Below are 20,000 nucleotides of genomic sequence, written 5' to 3' on the forward strand. Positions count from 1 at the left end.
GAACTAAAAGGGACAAAAAGGGACCAAAAAGGGGGGAAAGGGACAAAAAATTGGAGGAAAATGGAGCGAAAGGGGAGAAAAAGGGGGAAAGAAGGGGAAAAAAGGGGGGGGAAAGGACCAAAAATTGGAGAAAAATGAAGGAAAAGGGACAAAAAGGGACGAAAAGGGGGAAGAAAGGACAAAAAATTGGAGGAAAATGGAGCAAAAGGGACCAAAATGGGAGAAAAAGGGGGGGAAAGGGGGAAAAAAGGGGGGAAAAGGGGAAAAAGGGGGCAAAAAGGGGGGAAAAAGGGAAAAAAGGGACCAAAAAGGGAGAAAAAGGGGGGAAAGGGATAAAAAGGGGGAGAAAGGAGGGAAAAGGGGGGAAAAAGGGGAAAAAGGGGAAAAAGGGAGAAAAAGGGGGAAAAGGGGGAAAAAGGGGGGGAAAGGGGGAAAAAAGGGGGAAAAGGGGGAAAAAAGGGGGAAAAGGAGGAAAAAAGGGGGAAAAAAGGGGGGAGAGGGGCCAAAAAGGGGGGGGAAAGGACAAAAAATTGGAGAAAAATGGAGCAAAAGGGACCAAAAAGGGAGAAAAAGGGTGGGGAAAGGGGGAAAAGGGGGGGGGGGGAGGGGAAAAAGGGGGGAAAAGGACAAAAAAATTGGAGAAAAATGGGCTAAAAGGGACAAAAAGGGGGGAAAAGGGACAAAATAGGGAGAAAAAAGGGAGAAAAAAGGGGGAGAAAAGGGGGGGGAAGGGGGAAAGGGGGGAAAAGGGGGAAAAGGGGGAAAAGGGGGAAAAAAGGACAAAAAGGGACAAAAAGGGACAAAAAGGGACAAAAAGGGACCAAAAAATGGGAGAAGAAAGGGGGCAGAAAAGGGGGGAAAAGGGACCAAAAAGGGGGGGGAAAGGGGGGGGGGGGAAGGGACAAAAAGGGACCAAAAATGGGGAAAAAGGGACCAAAAAAGAGGGAAAAAAAGGGGGGGAAAGGGACAAAAAAGGGGGAAAAGGGGGAAAAAGGGACAAAAAGGGACCAAAAAATGGGAGAAAAAAGGGGGCAAAAAAGGGACCAAAAAAGGGGGGGGAAAGGGGGAGAAAAGGGGGGAAAAGGGCAAAAAGGGGCAAAAAAGGGGCAAAAAGGGACCAAAAAAGGGGGGGAAAAGGGGGGGAAAAGGGGGGAAAAAGGGACCAAAAAAGGGGGAAAAAAGGGGGGGAAAGGACAAAAAGGGACCAAAAAAGGGGGAAAAAAGGGGGCAAAAAAAGGGACCAAAACGGGGGGGGAAGGGTGGAAAAGGGGCAAAAACTGGGGGAAAAAAGGGGAAAAAAAGGGCCAAAAATGGGGGGAAAAAAGCCAAAAAGGGGCAAAAAGGGGGGAAAAGCTCGGGGTCACCTGGGTGTGGGCGGTGCAGGCGTAGCGCTTGAGGTGGCCGAAGTCGCAGGTGGTGTCCTCGAGGCAGAAGCTCGCCTTGTGGCCCTCGGCCACCCGGCGGCCCGAGCTGGCGTCCAGCAGGTCGTAGTGGCTGAACTCCGCCATGCTGTGGTAGTGCCTGCGGGCGGCAGGGGGCGCTCGGCGGCGCTCGGGGGGGATCGGGGATGTTCGGGGGGGATCGGGGGGGATCGGCGGGGATCGGGGGTGATCGGGGGGGGGGGATCGGGAGGGGATCGGGGATGTTCGGGGGGGATCGGGGGTGATCGGGGGGGGGGATCGGGAGGGGATCAGGAGGGGTCGGGGATGTTCAGGGGGGGATCGAGGGGGGATCGGGGGTGCTCGGAAGCGCTCGGGGATGTTCGGGGGACGCGAGGGGGCGCGAGGGGGATGCGAGGGGGCGCTCGGGGGGGATCGGGAGGGGATCGGGGGTGCTCGGGGGTGCTCGGAGGCGCTCGGGGATGTTCGGGGGACGCGACGGGGCGCGAGGGGGATGCGAGGGGGCGCTCGGGGGTGCTCGGGGGCGCTCGGGGGCGCTCGAGGATGCTCGGGGGGGATAGGGGGGGTGCTCGGGGATGTTCGGGGATGCTCGGGGGCGCTCGGAGGCGCTCGGGGGTGCTCGGGGATGCGAGGGGGTGCTCGGGGGGGCGAGGGGATGTTCGGGGATGCTCGGGGGCGCTCGGGGGTGCTCGGGGGCGCTCGGGGATGTTCGGGGGCGCTCGGGGGCGCTTCGGGGGATCGGGGGATGCTCAGGGATGCGAGGGGGGGATCGGGGGTGCTCGGGGGAGATCGGGGGTGTTCGGGGATGCGAGGGGGTGCGAGGGGGTGCGAGGGGGCGCTCGGGGATGTTCGGGGATGTTCGGGGGCGCTCGGGGGCGCTTCGGGGGATCGGGGGATGCTCAGGGATGCGAGGGGGGGATCGGGGGTGCTCGGGGGAGATCGGGGGTGTTCGGGGATGCGAGGGGGTGCGAGGGGGTGCGAGGGGGGATCGGGAGTGCGAGGGGGTGCGAGGGGGGGATCGGGGGCGCTCGGGGGGATCGGGGGCGCTCGGAGGCGCTCGGGGATGTTCGGGGATGCTCGGGGGTGATCGGGGGGCGATCGGGGGGGATCGGGGGCGCGAGGGGGATGCTCGGGGGATGCTCCGGGGGGATCGGGGGGGATCGGGGAGTGCGAGGGGATGCAAGGGAGTGCGAAGGGATGTTCGGGGATGTTCGGGGGTGATCGGGGGCGCTCGGGGATGCGAGGGGGTGCGAGGGGGGGATCGGGGGTGCTCGGGGGGGATCGGGAGCGCGAAGGGGTGCGAGGGGGTGCGAGGGGGCGCGAGGGGGTGTTCGGGGATGCGAGGGGACGTTCGGGGATGCTCGGGGCGGGTCGGGGGTGCTCGGGGGTGCTCGGGGGTGCTCGGGGATGCGAGGGGTGGATCGGGGATGCTCGGGGGTGCTCAGGGACGCTCAGGGACAGTCAGGGACACTTTGGGGATGTTCGGGGGCGCTCGGGGACGCTCGGGGATGCTCGGGGACAGTCAGGGAAGCTCAGGGGCAGCCAGGGACGCTCGGGGACACTCGGGGGCGCTCGGGGATGTTCGGGGAACGCTCGGGGGCGCTCGGGGGCGCTCGGGGACACTCGAGGACAGTCAGGGACGCTCGGGGGCACTTGGGGGCAGTCAGGGAAGCTCAGGGACGCTCGGGAATGCTCGGGAATGCTCGGGGATGCTCGGGGGCGCTCGGGGATGCTCGGGGATGCTCGGGGACAGCCGGGGGCGCTCGGGGACAGTCAGGGACGCTCAGGGGCAGTCAGGAGACACTCGGGGGCGCTCGGGGACACTCGGGGAAACTCGGGGATGCCCGGGGGCGCTCGGGGGCGCTCGGGATGCTCGGGAGCGCTCAGGGATGCTCGGGGACACTCGGGGATGCTCGGGGGCGCTCGGGGATGCTCGGGAGCGCTCGGGGATGCTCGGGGGCGCTCGGGGGACAGCCGGGGGCGCTCGGGGACGCTCGGGGGTGCTCGGGGACGCTCGGGGACAGCCGGGGGTGCTCGGGGACGCTCGGGGACAGCCGGGGGCGCTCGGGGGTGCTCGGGGGCGCTCGGGGATGCTCGGGGGCAGTCAGGGGACACTCAGGGGCACTCAGGGGCACTTAGGACACTCGGAGGACACTTGGGGACACTTGGGGACACTCAGGGGGCAGTCAGGGGCAGTCAGGGACACTTGGGGACACTTGGGGACACTTGGGGACAGTCAGGGGGCAGTCAGGGGACACTTGGGGACACTCCGAGACACTCAGGAACACTCAGGGGACATTCTGGGGACACTCGGGGACACTTGGGGACACTCAGGGGCACTTGGGGATGGTCAGGGACACTTGGGGACAGTCAGGGACACTTGGGGACACTCAGGGTCAGTCAGAGGACAATCAGGGGGACAATCAGGGGACACTCAGGGGACACCGACACCACCAAGACCTCAAAGGAACGGCACCAAACGGGGGAAATGCCACTGAAATGCCACTGAAACCCCCTGGAGATGTCATCAGAGGCGGGGATGGGGTTGGGGACAGGGCTGGGGACACTCCCTGGTGGCACCTGTGCCACTCCTGTCACCGTGGTGGCTTTGGGGACAAAGAGCCCAAGGAAGGTGACACCGAAATGGGGGAAATGCCACTGAAACCCTCTGAGGATGCCACCAGACGAGGGGCTGGTGGTGGGGACACAGGGCTGGGGACACTCCCTGGTGGCAGCTGTGCCACTCCTGTCACCGCGGTGGCTTTGGGGACAAGGAAGGTGGCACCAACCCCACCGAGACCTCAAAGGAACGGCACCAAACGGGGGAAATGCCACTGAAACGCCACTGAAACCCCCTGGAGATGCCACCAGAGGGGGGGATGGGGTTGGGGACAGGGCTGGGGACACTCCCTGGTGGCAGCTGTGCCACTGCCACCAACTCGGAGCCCTTGGGGACATTAACCCCTGTCACCGTGGTGGCTTTGGGGACAAAGAGCCCGAGGAAGGTGACACCGAAACGGGGGAAATGCCCCTGAAACGCCACTGAGACCCCCTGGAGATGCCACCAGAGGGGATGAGGGGTTGGGGACAGGGCCGGGGACACTCACTGGTGGCAGCTGTGCCACTGCCAGCTGTGGCGGGGCTGGCTGGGCAGGAAGTCGGCCGTGCCCTGGTTCTTGACGCGCTGCGGGAAGCGCAGCAGCACCCGCACGTCGTAGTCGGTGGCCTCGGCCGCGTACGCCGTGCTGGGGACACGGGGACGGGCGCTGGCCATGGTGGCACCGGCAGCGGCCCCTCGGCCCCCACCCCTCCCCCCCTCCCAGAGAGGGAATCCCCTTTTCCATCGGGAATTCCCGTCGGGAAAAGGAAGGGGTGAAAGGGAGGAACCGTCTGTGCTTGGCTTTGTTCTTCCTGGTGCTTTCTCCTTCTTCCTTCCCTTTCTCTTCTCCTTTTCCCCTTTTCCTTTTCCCCTTTCCCTTTTCCCTTTCCCTTTTCCCTTTTCCCTTTTCCCTTTTCCCTTTTCCCCTTTCCCTTCCCCATTTCCCTTTTCCCCTTTCCCTTTTCCCCTTTCCCTTTTCCCTTTTCCCATTTCCCTTTTCCCCTTTCCCTTTCACCTTTCCCCTTTTCCCCTTTCCCCTTTTCCCTTTTCCCTTTCCCCTTTCCCTTTCCCTTTCCCTTTCCCTTTCCCTTTCCCCTTTCCCCTTTCCCTTTCCCTTTTTCCCTTTTCCCCTTCCCCTTTTCCCCATTTCCCTTTTCCCCTTTTCCCCTTTCCCCTTTTCCCCTTTCCCCTTTTCCCCTTTCCCCTTTTCCCATTTCCCCATTTCCCTTTCCCTTTCCCCTTTCCCCTTTCCCCTTTTCCCTTTCCCCTTTCCCTTCTTCTCCTTCATCCTTTTCCTTCATCCCCCTCCCTCCTTCCATGTTCCCATTTCCCCTTTATCCCAGGACCCCCTTTATCCCCATTTCCCCCTCATCACAGGACTCCCCCCTTCCTCTCCACGTCCCCATTTCCCCCTCATCCCAAGATCCCCTTTATCCTCATTTTCCCCTCATCCCAGTACCCCACTTTTCCCCCATTTCCACCTCGTCCCAAGACTCCATTCCCACTTTCCCCTCATCCCAAGACTCCCTTCATTCCCACTTTCCCCTCATCCCAGGACCCCCTTTATCCCCATTTCCCCTCATCCCAGGATTCCCCTCTTCCCCACCATGTCCCCATTTCCCCCTCATCCCAAGATCCCTTTTATCCTCATTTTCCCCTCATCCCAGGACCCACTTTTCCCCCATCTCCCCCTCATCCCAGGGCCCCCTTTATCCCCATTTTCCCCTCATCCTCAGATTCCCCTCTTTCCCTCCACGTCCCCATTTCCCCTTTATCCCTGGAATCCCCTTTATCCCTATTTCCCCCTCATCCCAGGACCCTCTTTATCCCCACTTTCCCCTCACCCCAGGATTCCCCTCTTCCCCTCCATGTCCCCATTTCCCCCATCCCAAAATCCCCTTTAACCTCATTTCCCCCTCATCCCAGGATCCCCTTTTTACCCTTCTCCCCCTCATCCCAAGACTCCCTTCATTCCCACATTCCCCTCATCCCAAGACTTCCTTTATCCCCATTTTCCTCTCATCCCATAATTCCCCTCTTCCCCACCATGTCCCCATTTCCTCCTCATCCCAAGATCCCCTTTATCCTCATTTTCCCCTCATCCCAGTACCCCACTTTTCCCCCATTTCCACCTCGTCCCAAGACTCCATTTCCACTTTCCCCTCATCCCAAGACTCCCTTCATTCCCACTTTCCCCTCATCCCAGGACCCCCTTTATCCCCATTTCCCCTCATCCCAGGATTCCCCTCTTCCCCACCATGTCCCCATTTCCCCCTCATCCCAGGGCCCCCTTTATCCCCATTTTCCCCTCATCCTAGGATTCCCCTCTTTCCCTCCACGTTCCCATTTCCCCTTTATCCCTGGAATCCCCTTTATCCCTATTTCCCCCTCATCCCAGGACCCTCTTTATCCCCACTTTCCCCTCACCCCAGGATTCCCTTCTTCCCCTCCATGTCCCCATTTCCCCCATCCCAAAATCCTCTTTAACCTCATTTCCCCCTCATCCCAAGACTCCCTTCATCCCCATTTTCCCCTCATCCCAGGACCCTCTTTATTCCCACTTTCCCCTTATCCCAGGATTCGCCTCTTTCCCTCCACGACCCCATTTCCCCCTCATCCCAAGACTCCCTTTATCCCCATTTCCCTCTCACCCCAGGATTCCCCTCTTCCCCACCACGTCCCCATTTCCCCCTCATCCCAAGACTCCCTTCATCCCCATTCCCACCTCATCCCAGTCCCCTCTTCATCCCCACCTCCCCCTCACCCCAATCCCCCCCCTTAGCCCCCATCACCCCCTCCCCCAGCCCCCCTTTTTTCCCCCCACACCTCCCAATCCCGATCCCAATCCCGATCCCGATCCCGATCCTGATCCCGGCCCGCTGCCATTCCCGGGAATGCTCTCACCTGGCCAGGCACTTCTCCTCGGCGGCGCAGCGCAGCGAGTACAGGTGAGCCCTCTGCACGTACGTGGAGGCCTGCACGTAGTTGGGATCCGGGATCAGATCCGGGAGACCTGCGGGGACACGGGGACCGGGATTGGGGACAGGGACATCCCATGGGGTTGGGGACACAGCTCCTGGGGGTCTGGATGTGGTTGGGATCTGGGATCAGATCCGAGAGACCTGCAGGGACACGGGGACAGGGATTGGGGAGAGGGACTGGGGACAGGGACATCCCGTGGGATTGGGGACACAGCTCCTGGAGTCCTGGTTGGGATCCAGGATCAGACCTTGGAGACCTGCAGGGACCGGGACTGGGGACAGGGACTGGGAACAGGGACATCCCATGGGGTTGGGGACCCAGCTCCTGGAGTCCTGGTTGGGATCTGGGATCAGACTTGGGAGACCTGCAGGGACCGGGATTGGGGACAGGGACTGGGGACAGGGACATCCCATGGGATTGGGGACACAGCTCCTGGAGTCCTGGTTGGGATCCAGGATCAGACCTTGGAGACCTGGGGGTACCAGGATTGGGAACAGGAATTGGGGACAGGGACATTCCATGGGATTGGGGACACAGCTCCTGGGGGTCTGGATGTGGTTGGGATCTGGGATCAGAGCCGGGAGACCTGCAGGGACACGGGGACAGGGATTGGGGAGAGGGACTGGGGACAGGGACATCCCATGGGATTGGGGACACAGCTCCTGGAGTCCTGGTTGGGATCCAGGATCAGACCTTGGAGACCTGTGGGGACCGGGACTGGGGACAGGGACTGGGGACAGGGACTGGGGACAGGAACATCTCGTGGGAACACATCTCCGGGAGTCCTGGAAATCTGGGATCCGGGACCGAGCATGGGAACATCCCTGGGGACAGGGACATCCCATGGGATTGGGGACAGGGACATCCCATGGGGACAGGGATTGGGGACAGGGACATCCCATGGGATTGGGGACACAGCTCCTGGAGTCCTGTTTGGGACCCAGGATCAGACTTGGGAGACCTGCAGGGACCGGAATTAGGGACAGGGATTGGGGACAGGGACATCCTGTGGGATTGGGGACACAGCTCCTGGGGGTCAGGACATGGTTGGGATCCGGGATCAGATCTGGGAGACCTGCGGGGACATGGGGACAGGGACTGGGGACAGGGACATCCCATGGGGACAGGGATTGGGGACAGGGACATCCCATGGGATTGGGGACAAGGACATCCCATGGGGACAGGGACTGGGGACAAGGACATCCCATGGGGACAGAGATTGGGGACAGGGACATCCCATGGGATTGGGGACAGGGACATCCCATGGGGACAGGGATTGGGGACAGGGACATCCCATGGGATTGAGGACACAGCTCCTGGGGGTCAGGACATGGTTGGGATCTGGGAATGACCACGGGGACATCCCATGGGCACAGGGCCATCCCTGGGGACAGGGATCGGGCCGGTGGCAGCCGAGGCCGGACGGGGCAGTTTCGGGTCCCCAGCCCCGCCAGGTTTTCCTGATTTCCAGACAGAAAATCCTCCCTTCCCTCCCTCCCTCCCTCCCTCCCTCCCTCCCTCCCTCCTCTGGCAGATCCCAATCCTCCATTTCCCGCTCCGGCCGCTCCCCTGGAAGCCATTCCCAAACCCGGCCCCGGGATGTGTCCCTGGGACAGTCCCTGGAATTGCAGGATCCCTCTTTCCTGCCCTATTCCCTGCTTTTCACCCCAAACAGGAGTTAACCCTGCCGTGATCCCTCCTTCCCCGAAATTCCAGAGGATTCCCTGGGTTTGGAGAGAGCCGGGACAGGCAGAGGGATGCAGGGAAAGGCGGGGCTGCGGCCGTCTCCCAGATTTATGGAATTCCGCCCCAGGACCCGCCTTGTGCACCTCCCCTTCCCAAAGGCTCCTCCAGCACCTGGGAACTGGCCTGGAATCACCCCTCGGGAAGGATCGGGATTTTGGGGGGGTGAGGGGGGGTCCCCAGGCACGCCATGCCTCAGTTTCCCTTCTCCGTGTCCCATCCCCATTCCCATCCCCATAAACATCATCCCGATCCTTATCCCCATCCCTATCCCCATTCCCATCCCTATCCCATTCCCATCCCTAACCCTGTCCTCATCCCATCCCCATTCTCATCCCTATTCCATTCCCATCCCCATCATCTTCATCCCCATCCCATTCCCAATATCCCCATTCCCAAAATCCCTATCCCATCCCCACCCCATCCCAAAATCCCCATCCCATACCCACAATCCCCATCCCCATCCCATCCTCACCCCCATATTCCCCATCCCATCCCATCCCATCCCATCCCATCCCATCCCATCCCATCCCATCCCATCCCATCCCATCCCATCCCACGCCATCCCGATATTCTCCATCCCAAAATCCCCATCTCATTCCCACAATCCCCATCCCCATCCCATCCCCATTCCATCCCCATCCCATTCCCAAAATCCCCATTCCAAAATCCCCATCCCATTCCCAAAATCCCCATATTCCCCATCCCATCCCCATCCCAAAATCCCCATCCCATTCCCACAATCCCCATCCCCATCCCACCCCCATTCCCAAAATCCCCATCCCCATCCCAAGATCCCCATCCCATTCCCAAAATCCCCATAATCTTCATCCCTATCCCATTCCCAAAATCCCCATTCCCAAAATCCCCATCCCACAAACCCCATCCCCATATTCCCCATCCCCATCCCCATCCCATTCCCATCCCATTCCCATCCCATTCCCAAAATCCTCATTCCCATCCCCATAATCTTCATCCCTATTCCCATTCCCACAATCCCCATCCCCATATTCCCCATCCCATTCCCATCCCAAAATCCCCATTCCCATCCCATTCCATTCCTATTCCCATTCCCAAAATCCCCATCCCCATATTCCCCATTCCCATCCCAAAATCCCCATTCCCATCCCATTCCCATCCCAAAATCCCCATTCCCAAAATCCCCACCCCATCCCCCTCATCCCATCCCCATTCCCAAAATCCCCATCCCATTCCCATAATCCCCATAATCTTCATCCCCATCCCATTCCCAAAATCCCCATCCCACCCCATTCCCATCCCCCCAGCATCTCCCCCCCCAATCCCACTCCCTCTTCCCCATCCCCCATCCCAATTCCCACTTTTTGCCCGTTTTTCCCGGTTTTTCCCTACAAAGGAGAACAAAGCCTCCTTGTTTTGGGATCCCCGGAGGGATCGCGTCATTCCTTTGGAGCTCATTTCCTGCCCCATTCCCACCTCATCGCCGCTGACCTCATTCCCGGCGGGATCCAGGGGGAAAAAAAACGGGAGAGCTCAGAAAAACTTCCCATGGAAAACCCCATGGAAAATCCCGCCGGGCCCGGCCATGGGGACGTTTTTTCATCCTTCGGGAACTTTTTCCCTCCCCTTTCCCGCTGTTTGTAAGGAATTCTTGGAAGCTCCGGAGGAAAATCCGACTCCCGGATCGCCGGCGACTTTTATGGGATTTGGGTTTTCCCTTTCCCGCTGGGTTTTGCCCCGGGATGGCCCCGTTTGTTTTTATAGAATCGCGCGCCTCGTTTGGGGGTCAAACCTCTGGAATTGATGGGATATCGGGATCTGGGATCCCAGAATTGAACCCAAATCCCAGGAATTGATGGGATATCGGGATCTGGAATTGTCCCAGAATCCCTGGAATCAATGGGATATCGGGATCCAGGATCCCGGAATTGACCCCAAATCCCCTGGAATCGATGGGATATCAGGATCCAGGATCCCGGAATTGTCCCTGAACCCCAGGAATTGATGGGATCTTGGGATCCGGGATCTGGAATTGTCCCCAAACCCCTGGAATCAATGGGATATCGGGATCTGGGATCCCGGAATTGTCCCCAAATCCCCTGGAATCAATGGGATATCAGGATCTGGGATCCCAGAATTGACCCCAAACCCCAGGAATTGATGGGATATCGGGATCCGGGATCCCGGAATTGACCCCAAACCCCAGGAATTGATGGGATATCGGGATCTGGGATCCTGGAATTGACCCCAAACCCCTGGAATCAATGGAATATCGGGATCTGGGATCCGGGAATTGTCCCTGAACCCCAGGAATCGATGGGATATCAGGATCCCAGAATTGTCCCCAAATCCCCTGGAATCGATGGGATATTGGGATCTGGAATTGACCCCAAACCCCAGGAATTGATGGGATATCAGGATCCCGGAATTGATCCCAAACCCCTGGAATCGATGGGATATCGGGATCCCAAATCCCTGGAATCAATGGGATATCGGGATCTGGGATCCCAGAATTGTCCCAGAACCCCTGGGATCGATGGGATATCGGGATCCAGGATCCCACCCTGGAAGCCGCATCCCAAATGTCCCCATCCCACCCCAAATTCCAGGGGGTTTTCCTGAGCAGGCGTTTTCCCACTTCCCAAAATCTGGGATCCTGCCCCCCCAACTTTGGGATCGCCCCTGAAATCGGGATGATCCCAGCAGGAAAACATTCGGGTTTCCCGCCCGGCCCCTCGGGGATGGGGATGGGAACGGGAATGGGGATGGGGACACCTGGAGTGACTGAGGGGTTTGCGTCATCCCATGCCAATCCCAATCCCATCCCAATCCCATCCCAATCCAATCTCATCCCATCCCATCTCATGGATCCTATCCCATCCCAATCCCAACCCCAACCCCAAACCCAACCCCAATCCCAATCCCAATCCCAACCCCAATCCCAATCCCAATCCCAATCCCAATCCCAATCCCAATCCCAATCCTATCCATTGCATCCCATGGATCCCATCCCATGGATCCCATCCCAATCCCATCCTATGGAAGCCGTCCCAATCCCATCCCATGGATCCCATCCCATCCTATCCCATCCCAGTCCCAATCCCATCCCAATCCCATCCCAATCCTATCCATCCCATCCCATGGATCCCATCTCATGGATCCCATCCCATCCCATCCCATGGATCCCATCCCATCCTATCCCATGGATCCCATCCTATCCCATCCCATGGATCCCATCCCAATTCCATCCCAGTCCCAAATCCCAATCCCAATCTCAATCCCAATCCCAATCCCATCCCAATCCCATCCCATCCCATGGATCCCAATCCCAATCCAGTAGATTCCCTCCTCCATCCCCACGCAATCCCAGAATTCCCAGGCTCTTGTGAAACATCCCGGAATTATCCCAACCCCAAATCTGACCCCACCAAAGGGAGACTTCCCAGGGAATTCCGACACCTCCCGGCCCATCCAGGGATGACGCCCACCCCATTCCTGCTCGGAGGGACCCGAGCTCCCGTCACCCCCTGGAATTCCCAAATCCCGCTTTCCTTCCAAAACCAACCCCGGGCCACCCAATCCATGGGGTCATGGCGAAAAACCCTCCTGGAGATGGGATCGGGGTTGGGATTGGGGTGAGGAACCCCTGGAGATGGGATTGGGATGAGGAACCCCTGGAGATGGGATTGGGGTTGGGATCAGGGTGAGGAACTCCTGGAGATGGGATCGGGGTTGGGATTGGGATGGGAAACCCCTGGAGATGGGATTGGGATGAGGAACTCCTGGAGATGGGATCGGGGTTGGGATTGGGGTGAGGAACCCCTGGAGATGGGATTGGGATGAGGAACCCCTGGAGATGGGATTGGGGTTAGGATTGGGGTGGGGAACCCCTGGAGATGGGATTGGGGTTGGGATTGGGGTGAGGAACCCCTGGAGATGGGATTGGGGTTGGGATTGGGGTGAGGAACCCCTGGAGATGGGATTGGGGTTGGGATTGGGGTGGGGAACCCCTGGAGATGGGATTGGGATGAGGAACTCCTGGAGATGGGATCGGGCCTGGGATTGGGGTGAGGAACCCCTGGAGATGGGATCTGGGTGAGGAAGGACCTGGAGATGGGATCGGGGTTGGGATTGGAAACTCCGGGAGATGGGATCAGGGTTGGGATTGGGATGGGGAAGCCCCTGGAGATGGGATCGGGGTTGGGATTGGGGTGAGGAACCCCTGGAGATGGGATTGGGGTGAGGAACCCCTGGAGATGGGATCAGGGTTGGGATTGGGATGAGGAACCCCTGGAGATGGGATTGGGATGAGGAACCCCTGGAGATGGGATCAGGGTTGGGATTGGGATGGGGAAGCCCCTGGAGATGGGATCGGGGCTGGGATCCAGCTTGGGATCTGGGTAGGGAACACTTTTGGGCTCTGCATCCCCTTCCCTTTCCCACCCCTCCAGGAGCTGCTCCTCTCCTCTCCCAGCTCCGGATCAGGCCTGGAATCTTTCCCAGCCCCTCTTCCCAGATTTCCGACCCTCCCGTTCCCACAGAAACCCCGATAATTCCCCGATAAAAAGCAGCAGCGGGATCGGATTCCTTCATTAACCCCCAGCCGGGGGCCGGGAATGCCGAGCATTCCTGGCAGAGCCGAGCCGGGATTAGGAGGCTCCCGAGGAGCTTTGGCCACGGAATTAATTAATAATTAATAATTAATAACTGACAATTAACGCCTGAATTGTTCACTCTAATTAGGATCCCTGGGAAGTGACAACATTCCCAAAGCACCGCGAGTGGCCGGGATTTCACGGGATCGAGCTCCATTCCCGTTACATTTATCCAGGAAAAACAGGGAAGCGGGAGGGCTCCGGGAATTACTGGGGCTCCCGAATTCCAGGGATCCCGGAAGGACACGGATGCCGCTAACGGGGACAGCAGGAATTTGCCTGGAATTTTTCCCGCTTCCCGGGTCATCCGTGGGTCAGCTGTCGCCAGCGTCCCTCCGGAGCCTCGGGAATGCCGGCATTCCCGATCCCTGTGCGTCCCTAAATCCCTCACATCCTTCACTCCCTCCAAACCCCATTCCCGACATCCTCTCCCTCCAAACCCCATTCCCGAGTTTTTCCCGGCCGGAGCTCGGAGCGTTCCCTCCCTGTCTGTGTTTACTCCCCGGGCAGGGCCGGGGTGGGCCCTTCCCACGGCCCCAAATCCTCCGGGATGGGCTTTTCCCAGAAAACAGGGATGGGGCTGGACGGGCCACGGGGTCAGGCTGGGATGGGATTCCCGAGGGATGGGCCGGGAATGGCTCTGCAGGCTCCTCACGCCCTCCAGCTCCAGCACGGAGCGAAAACTCTGGGAAAGCTCGGCCAAAATCTCCGGGATTCCATCGGGATCGGGGGCAGCGGGATGGGGAGGGAGCAACCCCAGTGTGACCTCGGTGGCCGGAGTGGCCGGAATGGGGGAAGCACGGATCCGTCTGTCCATCCCTCCGGGAATGGAGCAGATCCCGGCCAGGATAACGGGGATCCAGCCCTGCCCCATCCCAGGAGCACGGGGTGATCCCAAGGGATACCCCATGGATGTGGGATAACGGGGATCCAGCCCTGCCTCATCCCAAACACCCCACGGATGTGGGATAACGGGGATCCAGCCCTGCCCCATCCCAAACACCCCACAGATGTGGGATAACCGGGATCCAGCCCTGCCCCATCCCAGGAGCACGGGGTGATCCCAATGGATACCCCAAGGATGTGGGATAACTGGAATCCGGTCCTGCCCCATCCCAAACATCCCACAGATGTGGGATAACTGGGATCCAGTCCTGCCCCATCCCAAACACCCCACGGATGTGGGATAACCGGGATCCAGCCCTGCCCCATTCCGGTGTGACCCCAATCCATGGCACATGGAGACCCTATGGATGCAGGATGAGCTGGGGCACGGCACAGTCCCATCCCAAAAGTGTGGGATTACCTTGGACACGGCACAACCCCATCCCAAAATTAGGGAATGACCTGGGATAGACCCCAGGAATGACCCGGGACGCTGCATAGCCCCATCCCAAAAGTTTGGGATAATCTTGGACACGGCCCAGCCCCATCCCAAAAGTTTGGGATAATCTTGGACACTGCACAGCCCCATCCCAAAAGTTTGGGATAACTTTGGACACTGCACAGCCCCATCCCAAAAGTTTGGGATAATCTTGGACATGGCCCAGCCCCATCCCAAAAGTTTGGGATAATCTTGGACACTGCACAGCCCCATCCCAATCCCAGCCCCCCCAGCCAGGTCCTGCTCCTTCCCTTCCCTCCCTGCTCCCGTCATTCCCAAAACCCCCCGGCTCTCCAAGAACCCCTCGGGATTTATCCCCACACCCAACCCCGAGCGAATCCCGGCAATCCTGGCCCCATCCCATCCCAAGGAAAACCCCAAACTCACCCCGCGCCCCAAAGCTGGGCCTGTAGACGCTGCCCACGCTGAGCCGGGCTTGGCTGTCGGGCACAGCCTGTGGGATTTCGGGGCTCCGGCCGGGAATGAAAGGCTCGGGATGGGCGATCCCATAGGATTCCCGGAAGGGCGGCTGCGGCTCTTGGGGCGGGAGCTGCTCCCCAAATCCCAGCGGGAGCTGCAGGTTTTCCATGGAGGCCATCCCGGCCTGCGGCTCGGCATCGTGGTACAAACTGTGGGAATACCGGCGATCCAGCGGGAACGCGGCTCCGTAGGGAATCTGCTCCTCGCCCAACTCCTCGGGATGCAGCGGGAACGCCACCCCCGTCCCTGTCGCCAGCCCTGGCCCCATCCCGGTCCCCATCCCGGTCCCCATCCCTGGCCCCATCCCGGTCCCCACCGCGCTCCGCGACGCGGGGACACCCTCGGGGCGCTCCCCGTGCGGTGCCACCCCCGCGGCGACAAACGGGGACTGCGGTGCCACCCCCGCGGCGACAAACGGCGGCTGTCCCGCCACCCCCGCGGCGACAAACGGCGGCTGTCCCGCCGCGGCGAAGGCGAACGAGGACACCGAGGCCACCGAGGCCACGCCGGGGGCTGTGCCGGTGGCCTGGCGGCCCCGCGCCGGTGGTCGCCGCTGCGCCCCGGCTGCCAGCCCCGCGCTGTCGCCCAGCGGGCCGTCCCGCCAGTTGGGCGGCACTTGGCCGAAGCCGAAGGGATGTCGCGCTTGTCCCCGCACTGTGCCCGAGGCGGGGGCCTGGCGGCGGACGCTGCCCGCGGTGCCCGCTGTCCCCGCTGTCCCCGCTGTCCCCGCTGTCCCCGCTGTCCCCGCCAGCCACAGGCGGTTCCCCGCGGGCCGCTCGCGGCGGGCGGGCAGGAACTCGGCGCCGCTGTTGAGGAGGCTGTAGAGCCGCCCGTTGTTCTCCCACTGGATCAGCTGCCGCCACGGCTCCTGCGCCGCCGCCAGCGCCACCAGGCCGGCCCAGAGCGCCCAGCGCCGCCACAGCGCCGGGGACGCGGCCGGTGCCAGCCCCGGTGCCATGGCGGTGGCACCCGCGCGGCGGTGGCGGGCTCAGCGCAGGGCCCGTCCCAGCTCGGAGCGCGCCGGGAGCGCTGCTGCTGCTGCTGCTGCTGCTGCTCCGAGCCTTCCTCCCTCCCGCTCCTCCTCCTCCTCCTCCTCCTCCTCCTCCTCCTCCTGCTCCTGCTCCTCCTCCGAGCCTTCCTCCCTCCGCCTCCGCCTCCTCCTGCTTTCCAAGGCTCCCTCCTCCTCCTCCCGCTCCTCCTCCTCCGAGCCTTCCTCCCTCCCGCTCCTCCTCCTCCTCCTGCTCCTGCTCCTGCTCCTCCTCCGAGCCTTCCTCCCTCCCGCTCCTCCGCCTCCTCCTGCTTTCCAAGGCTCCCTCCTCCTCCTCCCGCTCCTCCTTCTCCTCCTTTTCCAAGCCTTCCTCCCTCCTCCTCCTCCTCCTTTTCCAAGCCTTCCTCCCTCCTCCGCCTCCGCCTCCTCCTCCTCCTCCTTTCCAAGGCTCCCTCCTCCTCCTCCTCCTCCTTTTCCGAGCCTTCCTCCCTCCTCCTCCTCTTTCTCCTCTCCCTCCTCCTCCTCCTTTCCTGAGCCTTCCTCCCTCCTCCTCCTCCTCCTCTCCCTCCTCCTCCTCCTCCTCCTCCTTCTCCTCCTCCTCCTCTCCCTCGTCTCCCTTCTCCTCCTTTTCCTTCTCCGCGGGGGGAACACGGGCGGGAGGCGCGCAGCGAAGTTTGGGTGGAATTCCGCGGGATTCGCTCCAAGGAATCTCTCCCAGAGCGGATCCCGAACTCCGGGATCAGCAGGAAGTGAATCCAGGCGGGATAAAACCCTGGAATTTTCACTTCTCCCACTTTTTTAATGACCCACACCCCAAATTTGGGTGGAATTCTGTCGGATTCGCTCCGAGGAATCCCTCCCAGAGCGGATCCCGAAACTCCAGGAGAAGGCGGGAAGTGCATCCAAGCGGGATAAAAACCTGGATTTCCACTTTTCCCGGCTTTTTTTTTAACCCTGGAATGCCTCACGGAGCAAAATTTGGGTGGAATTCTGTGGGATTTGGTCCCAGGAATCCCTCCCAGAGTGAATCCTGAATTCCGGGATCAGCAGGAAGTGAATCCAGGCGGGATAAAACCCTGGAATTTTCACTTTTCCCCGCTTTTTTGGACCCTTGAAGGATCCCTTTTCCCCCAAATTCCCACCGCTTCCCGATTCCAGGCTCTGGAAAAGCGCCGCGTTCCCTCTCCAAAGCTTCCCAAGGGAAAACTGTGGCCCCCAAAAATGGGAATTTCTCCCAGATTTTGCCTCTTTGCGTCCATTTGGGATTTCCCCCTGGAGATTAAATCCCAAATGATGGCGGGAAATGCCTGGAATTAACCCGGAACTGGGCTGGAAACTCCTTTTTTTTTGGGGGGGGGGGGGGGAATATTGAATAAAAAGCGGGATCTGAGGAGAGAATCCCAAAATCCCAAATCCCAAATCCCCAAATCCTGAAATTCCCAAATCCCAAATCCCCAAATCCCAAGTCCTGAAATTCCCAAATCCCCAAATCCCGAATCCCCAAATTCCCAAATCCCAAAATCCCAAATCCCGAAATTCCCAAATCCCAAATTCCCAAACCCCAAATCCTGAAATGCTCAATTCCCAAATCCCAACCCCCCAAATTCCCAAATCCCCCAAATCCCAAATCCTGAAATTCCCAAATCCCAAATCTCAAAATCCCAAATCCCGAAATTCCCAGATCCCAAAATCCCGAAATTCCCAAATCCTGAAATTCCCAAATCCCCAAATCCCGAAATTCCCAAATCCCAAATCCCAACCCCCCAAATTCCCAAATCCCCCAAATCCCAAACCCCAAATCCCCAAATTCCAACACAAAAAACGGGAAAACTTTTCCCACTTTTCCCCATTTTTGGAAGAGATCGGAGGGGCTGGAAAAAAGGGAGGGAGTTCCCGGCTTTCCCGCTCCCCCAGCCCCTCTTTTTTTGGGACAATCCTTGGGAAAAGGGGGGTGGATCCTTGGACGGGAAACATCGGAATTCCAATGGGATCAGGGAGGGCAGGAGCCGCCCAAATCCCGAAAATCCCGAGGGTTCCCAGTTCCATCCCAGCTCGGGGCCCCAAATTTGGCTCGGAGCAGGACCCAGATCCCAAAACCCCACCCCGAGCCCGATTCAGGGATCCTGAGAACATCCTGGGATCCAGGGATCCCAAAGTCCCAGCCCGAGGCCGATCCAGGGATCCCAAAAATCCTTCCCTGGGATTGGGGATCTCAAATTTCCATCCTGAGCCCGATCCAGGGATCCCAAGGAGCTTCCTGGGATTTGGGATCCCAAAATCCCACCCTGAGGCTGATCCAGGCATCCCCAGCACATCCCGGTCTTGAAGGATCCCAAAATTCCACCCCGAGCCCAATCCAGGGATCCCAAGCAGATCCTGGGATCCAGGGATCCCAAAATCCCATCCCTGGGGCTGGAGGATCCCAAAGTCCCATTTGAGGCCGATGGATCCCAACGAGGCTGATCCAGGGATTCTGAGCCCGATCCTGGGATCCAGGAATCCCAAAATTCCCATCACTGGGATTGGGGATCCCAAAATCCCATCCTGAGCTCGATCCTGGGATCCCAAAATTCCATCCTGAGGCTGATCCAGGGATCCCGAGGAGCTTCCTGGGATCTGGGATCCCAAAATCCCATCCCAATCCAGGGATCCAGAATCCCAAGGACCTTCCTGGGATTTGGGATCCCAAAATTCTATCCGTGGGGCTGGATGATCCCAAATTCCCATCCTGAGGCTGATCCAGAGATCCCAAGGACCTTCCTGGGATTTGGGATCTCAAAATCCCACCCTGTGAATGATCCAGGGATCCCGAGCTGATCCTGGGATCCAGAGATCCCAAAATTCCACCCTGATCCCAATCCAGGGATCCCAAGTAGCTTCCAGGAACTGGGAGATCCCAAAATCCCATCTCTGGGGCTGGAGGATCCCAAATTCCCATCCTGAGGCTGATCCAGGGATCCTGAGGAGCTTCCTGGGATCCAGGGATCCCAAAATCCCATCCCAAGCCCAATCCAGGGATCCCGAGCTGATCCTAGGATCCAGGGATCCCAAAATCCCATCCCGATCCCAATCCAGGGATCCCGAGCCTCTCTCTGGGATCCAGGGATCCCAAAATCCCATCCCGATCCCAATCCAGGGATCCCATGCCGCTCCCTGGGATCCTGGATCTCCAAGGGCAACGTCCCCGGTGGTCGAGAGGGAAAAATTCCGAGGAAAAGCTGGAATTCCTTCAATCCTCGATCAATTCCCAGCTCCAAGGGACGGAATTCCAGCCGGGAGAGCGGGAATTTCATCGCCCAATTTTCCTCCAAAGGAAATTCGGGATCGTTCCTGCGCTTCCCACTTTTCCATCCTGGGATCGGAGCCTTTCCGAGCCCCTGGAGCTGGAAGAGAATTCCCAAATTTTTGGGGGCTGCTCCCGTTTTTCCTGCCCATCCCGGTTTTTCCCGGAAGCAGGGAAAGGCCGGGAACAGCGGGAACGTTTCCCTGCAAGAAGCCGGGATTGGATCCGGGCCAGAATCCCTAAAAATAGAACCGGGCTGGAAAAGCTCCGGCTGGAGCCAAATTTATCCAGCTCGGAGACAGCCGCATTCCCCAAAAAAAATCCGGGAGCAGCTCCCAGGGGTCCCCAGGGATGGGAGGGATCCCCCGGGATCGGGAGCATTCCCGGGAATGTGGCGGAGGAGGGAAGAGGAAATTGGCACTGGGAAAAATGGGAATATTTGGGATTGGGGATGCGGGATGAGCGTCGGGATCAGTCAGGATCGGGGGGCAGGGAAGGATTCCCAAA

At 59.8% G+C, this 20,000-nt stretch overlaps 1 protein-coding gene across 1 annotated transcript in view; it reads right to left on the reverse strand.

Moving 5' to 3' along the window:
• LOXL1 (lysyl oxidase like 1) overlaps positions 1-16,284 on the reverse strand; it is a 25,169-nt gene extending 8,885 nt beyond the window's left edge. The window contains exons 1-4 of the mRNA XM_069025563.1: positions 15,130-16,284; positions 6,904-7,012; positions 4,508-4,645; positions 1,365-1,521 (exon numbers count right to left, since the gene is read on the reverse strand). Coding sequence (XP_068881664.1) covers positions 1,365-1,521; positions 4,508-4,645; positions 6,904-7,012; positions 15,130-16,180 — 1,455 coding nt within the window. The 5' untranslated portion in view covers positions 16,181-16,284. The remainder of the gene's footprint in view (positions 1-1,364; positions 1,522-4,507; positions 4,646-6,903; positions 7,013-15,129) is intronic.
• Between the last annotated feature and the right edge of the window lie 3,716 nt (positions 16,285-20,000).

The sequence above is a fragment of the Aphelocoma coerulescens genome, chromosome 10, assembly GCF_041296385.1.
Source record: "Aphelocoma coerulescens isolate FSJ_1873_10779 chromosome 10, UR_Acoe_1.0, whole genome shotgun sequence".
Lineage (NCBI taxonomy): Eukaryota > Metazoa > Chordata > Aves > Passeriformes > Corvidae > Aphelocoma > Aphelocoma coerulescens.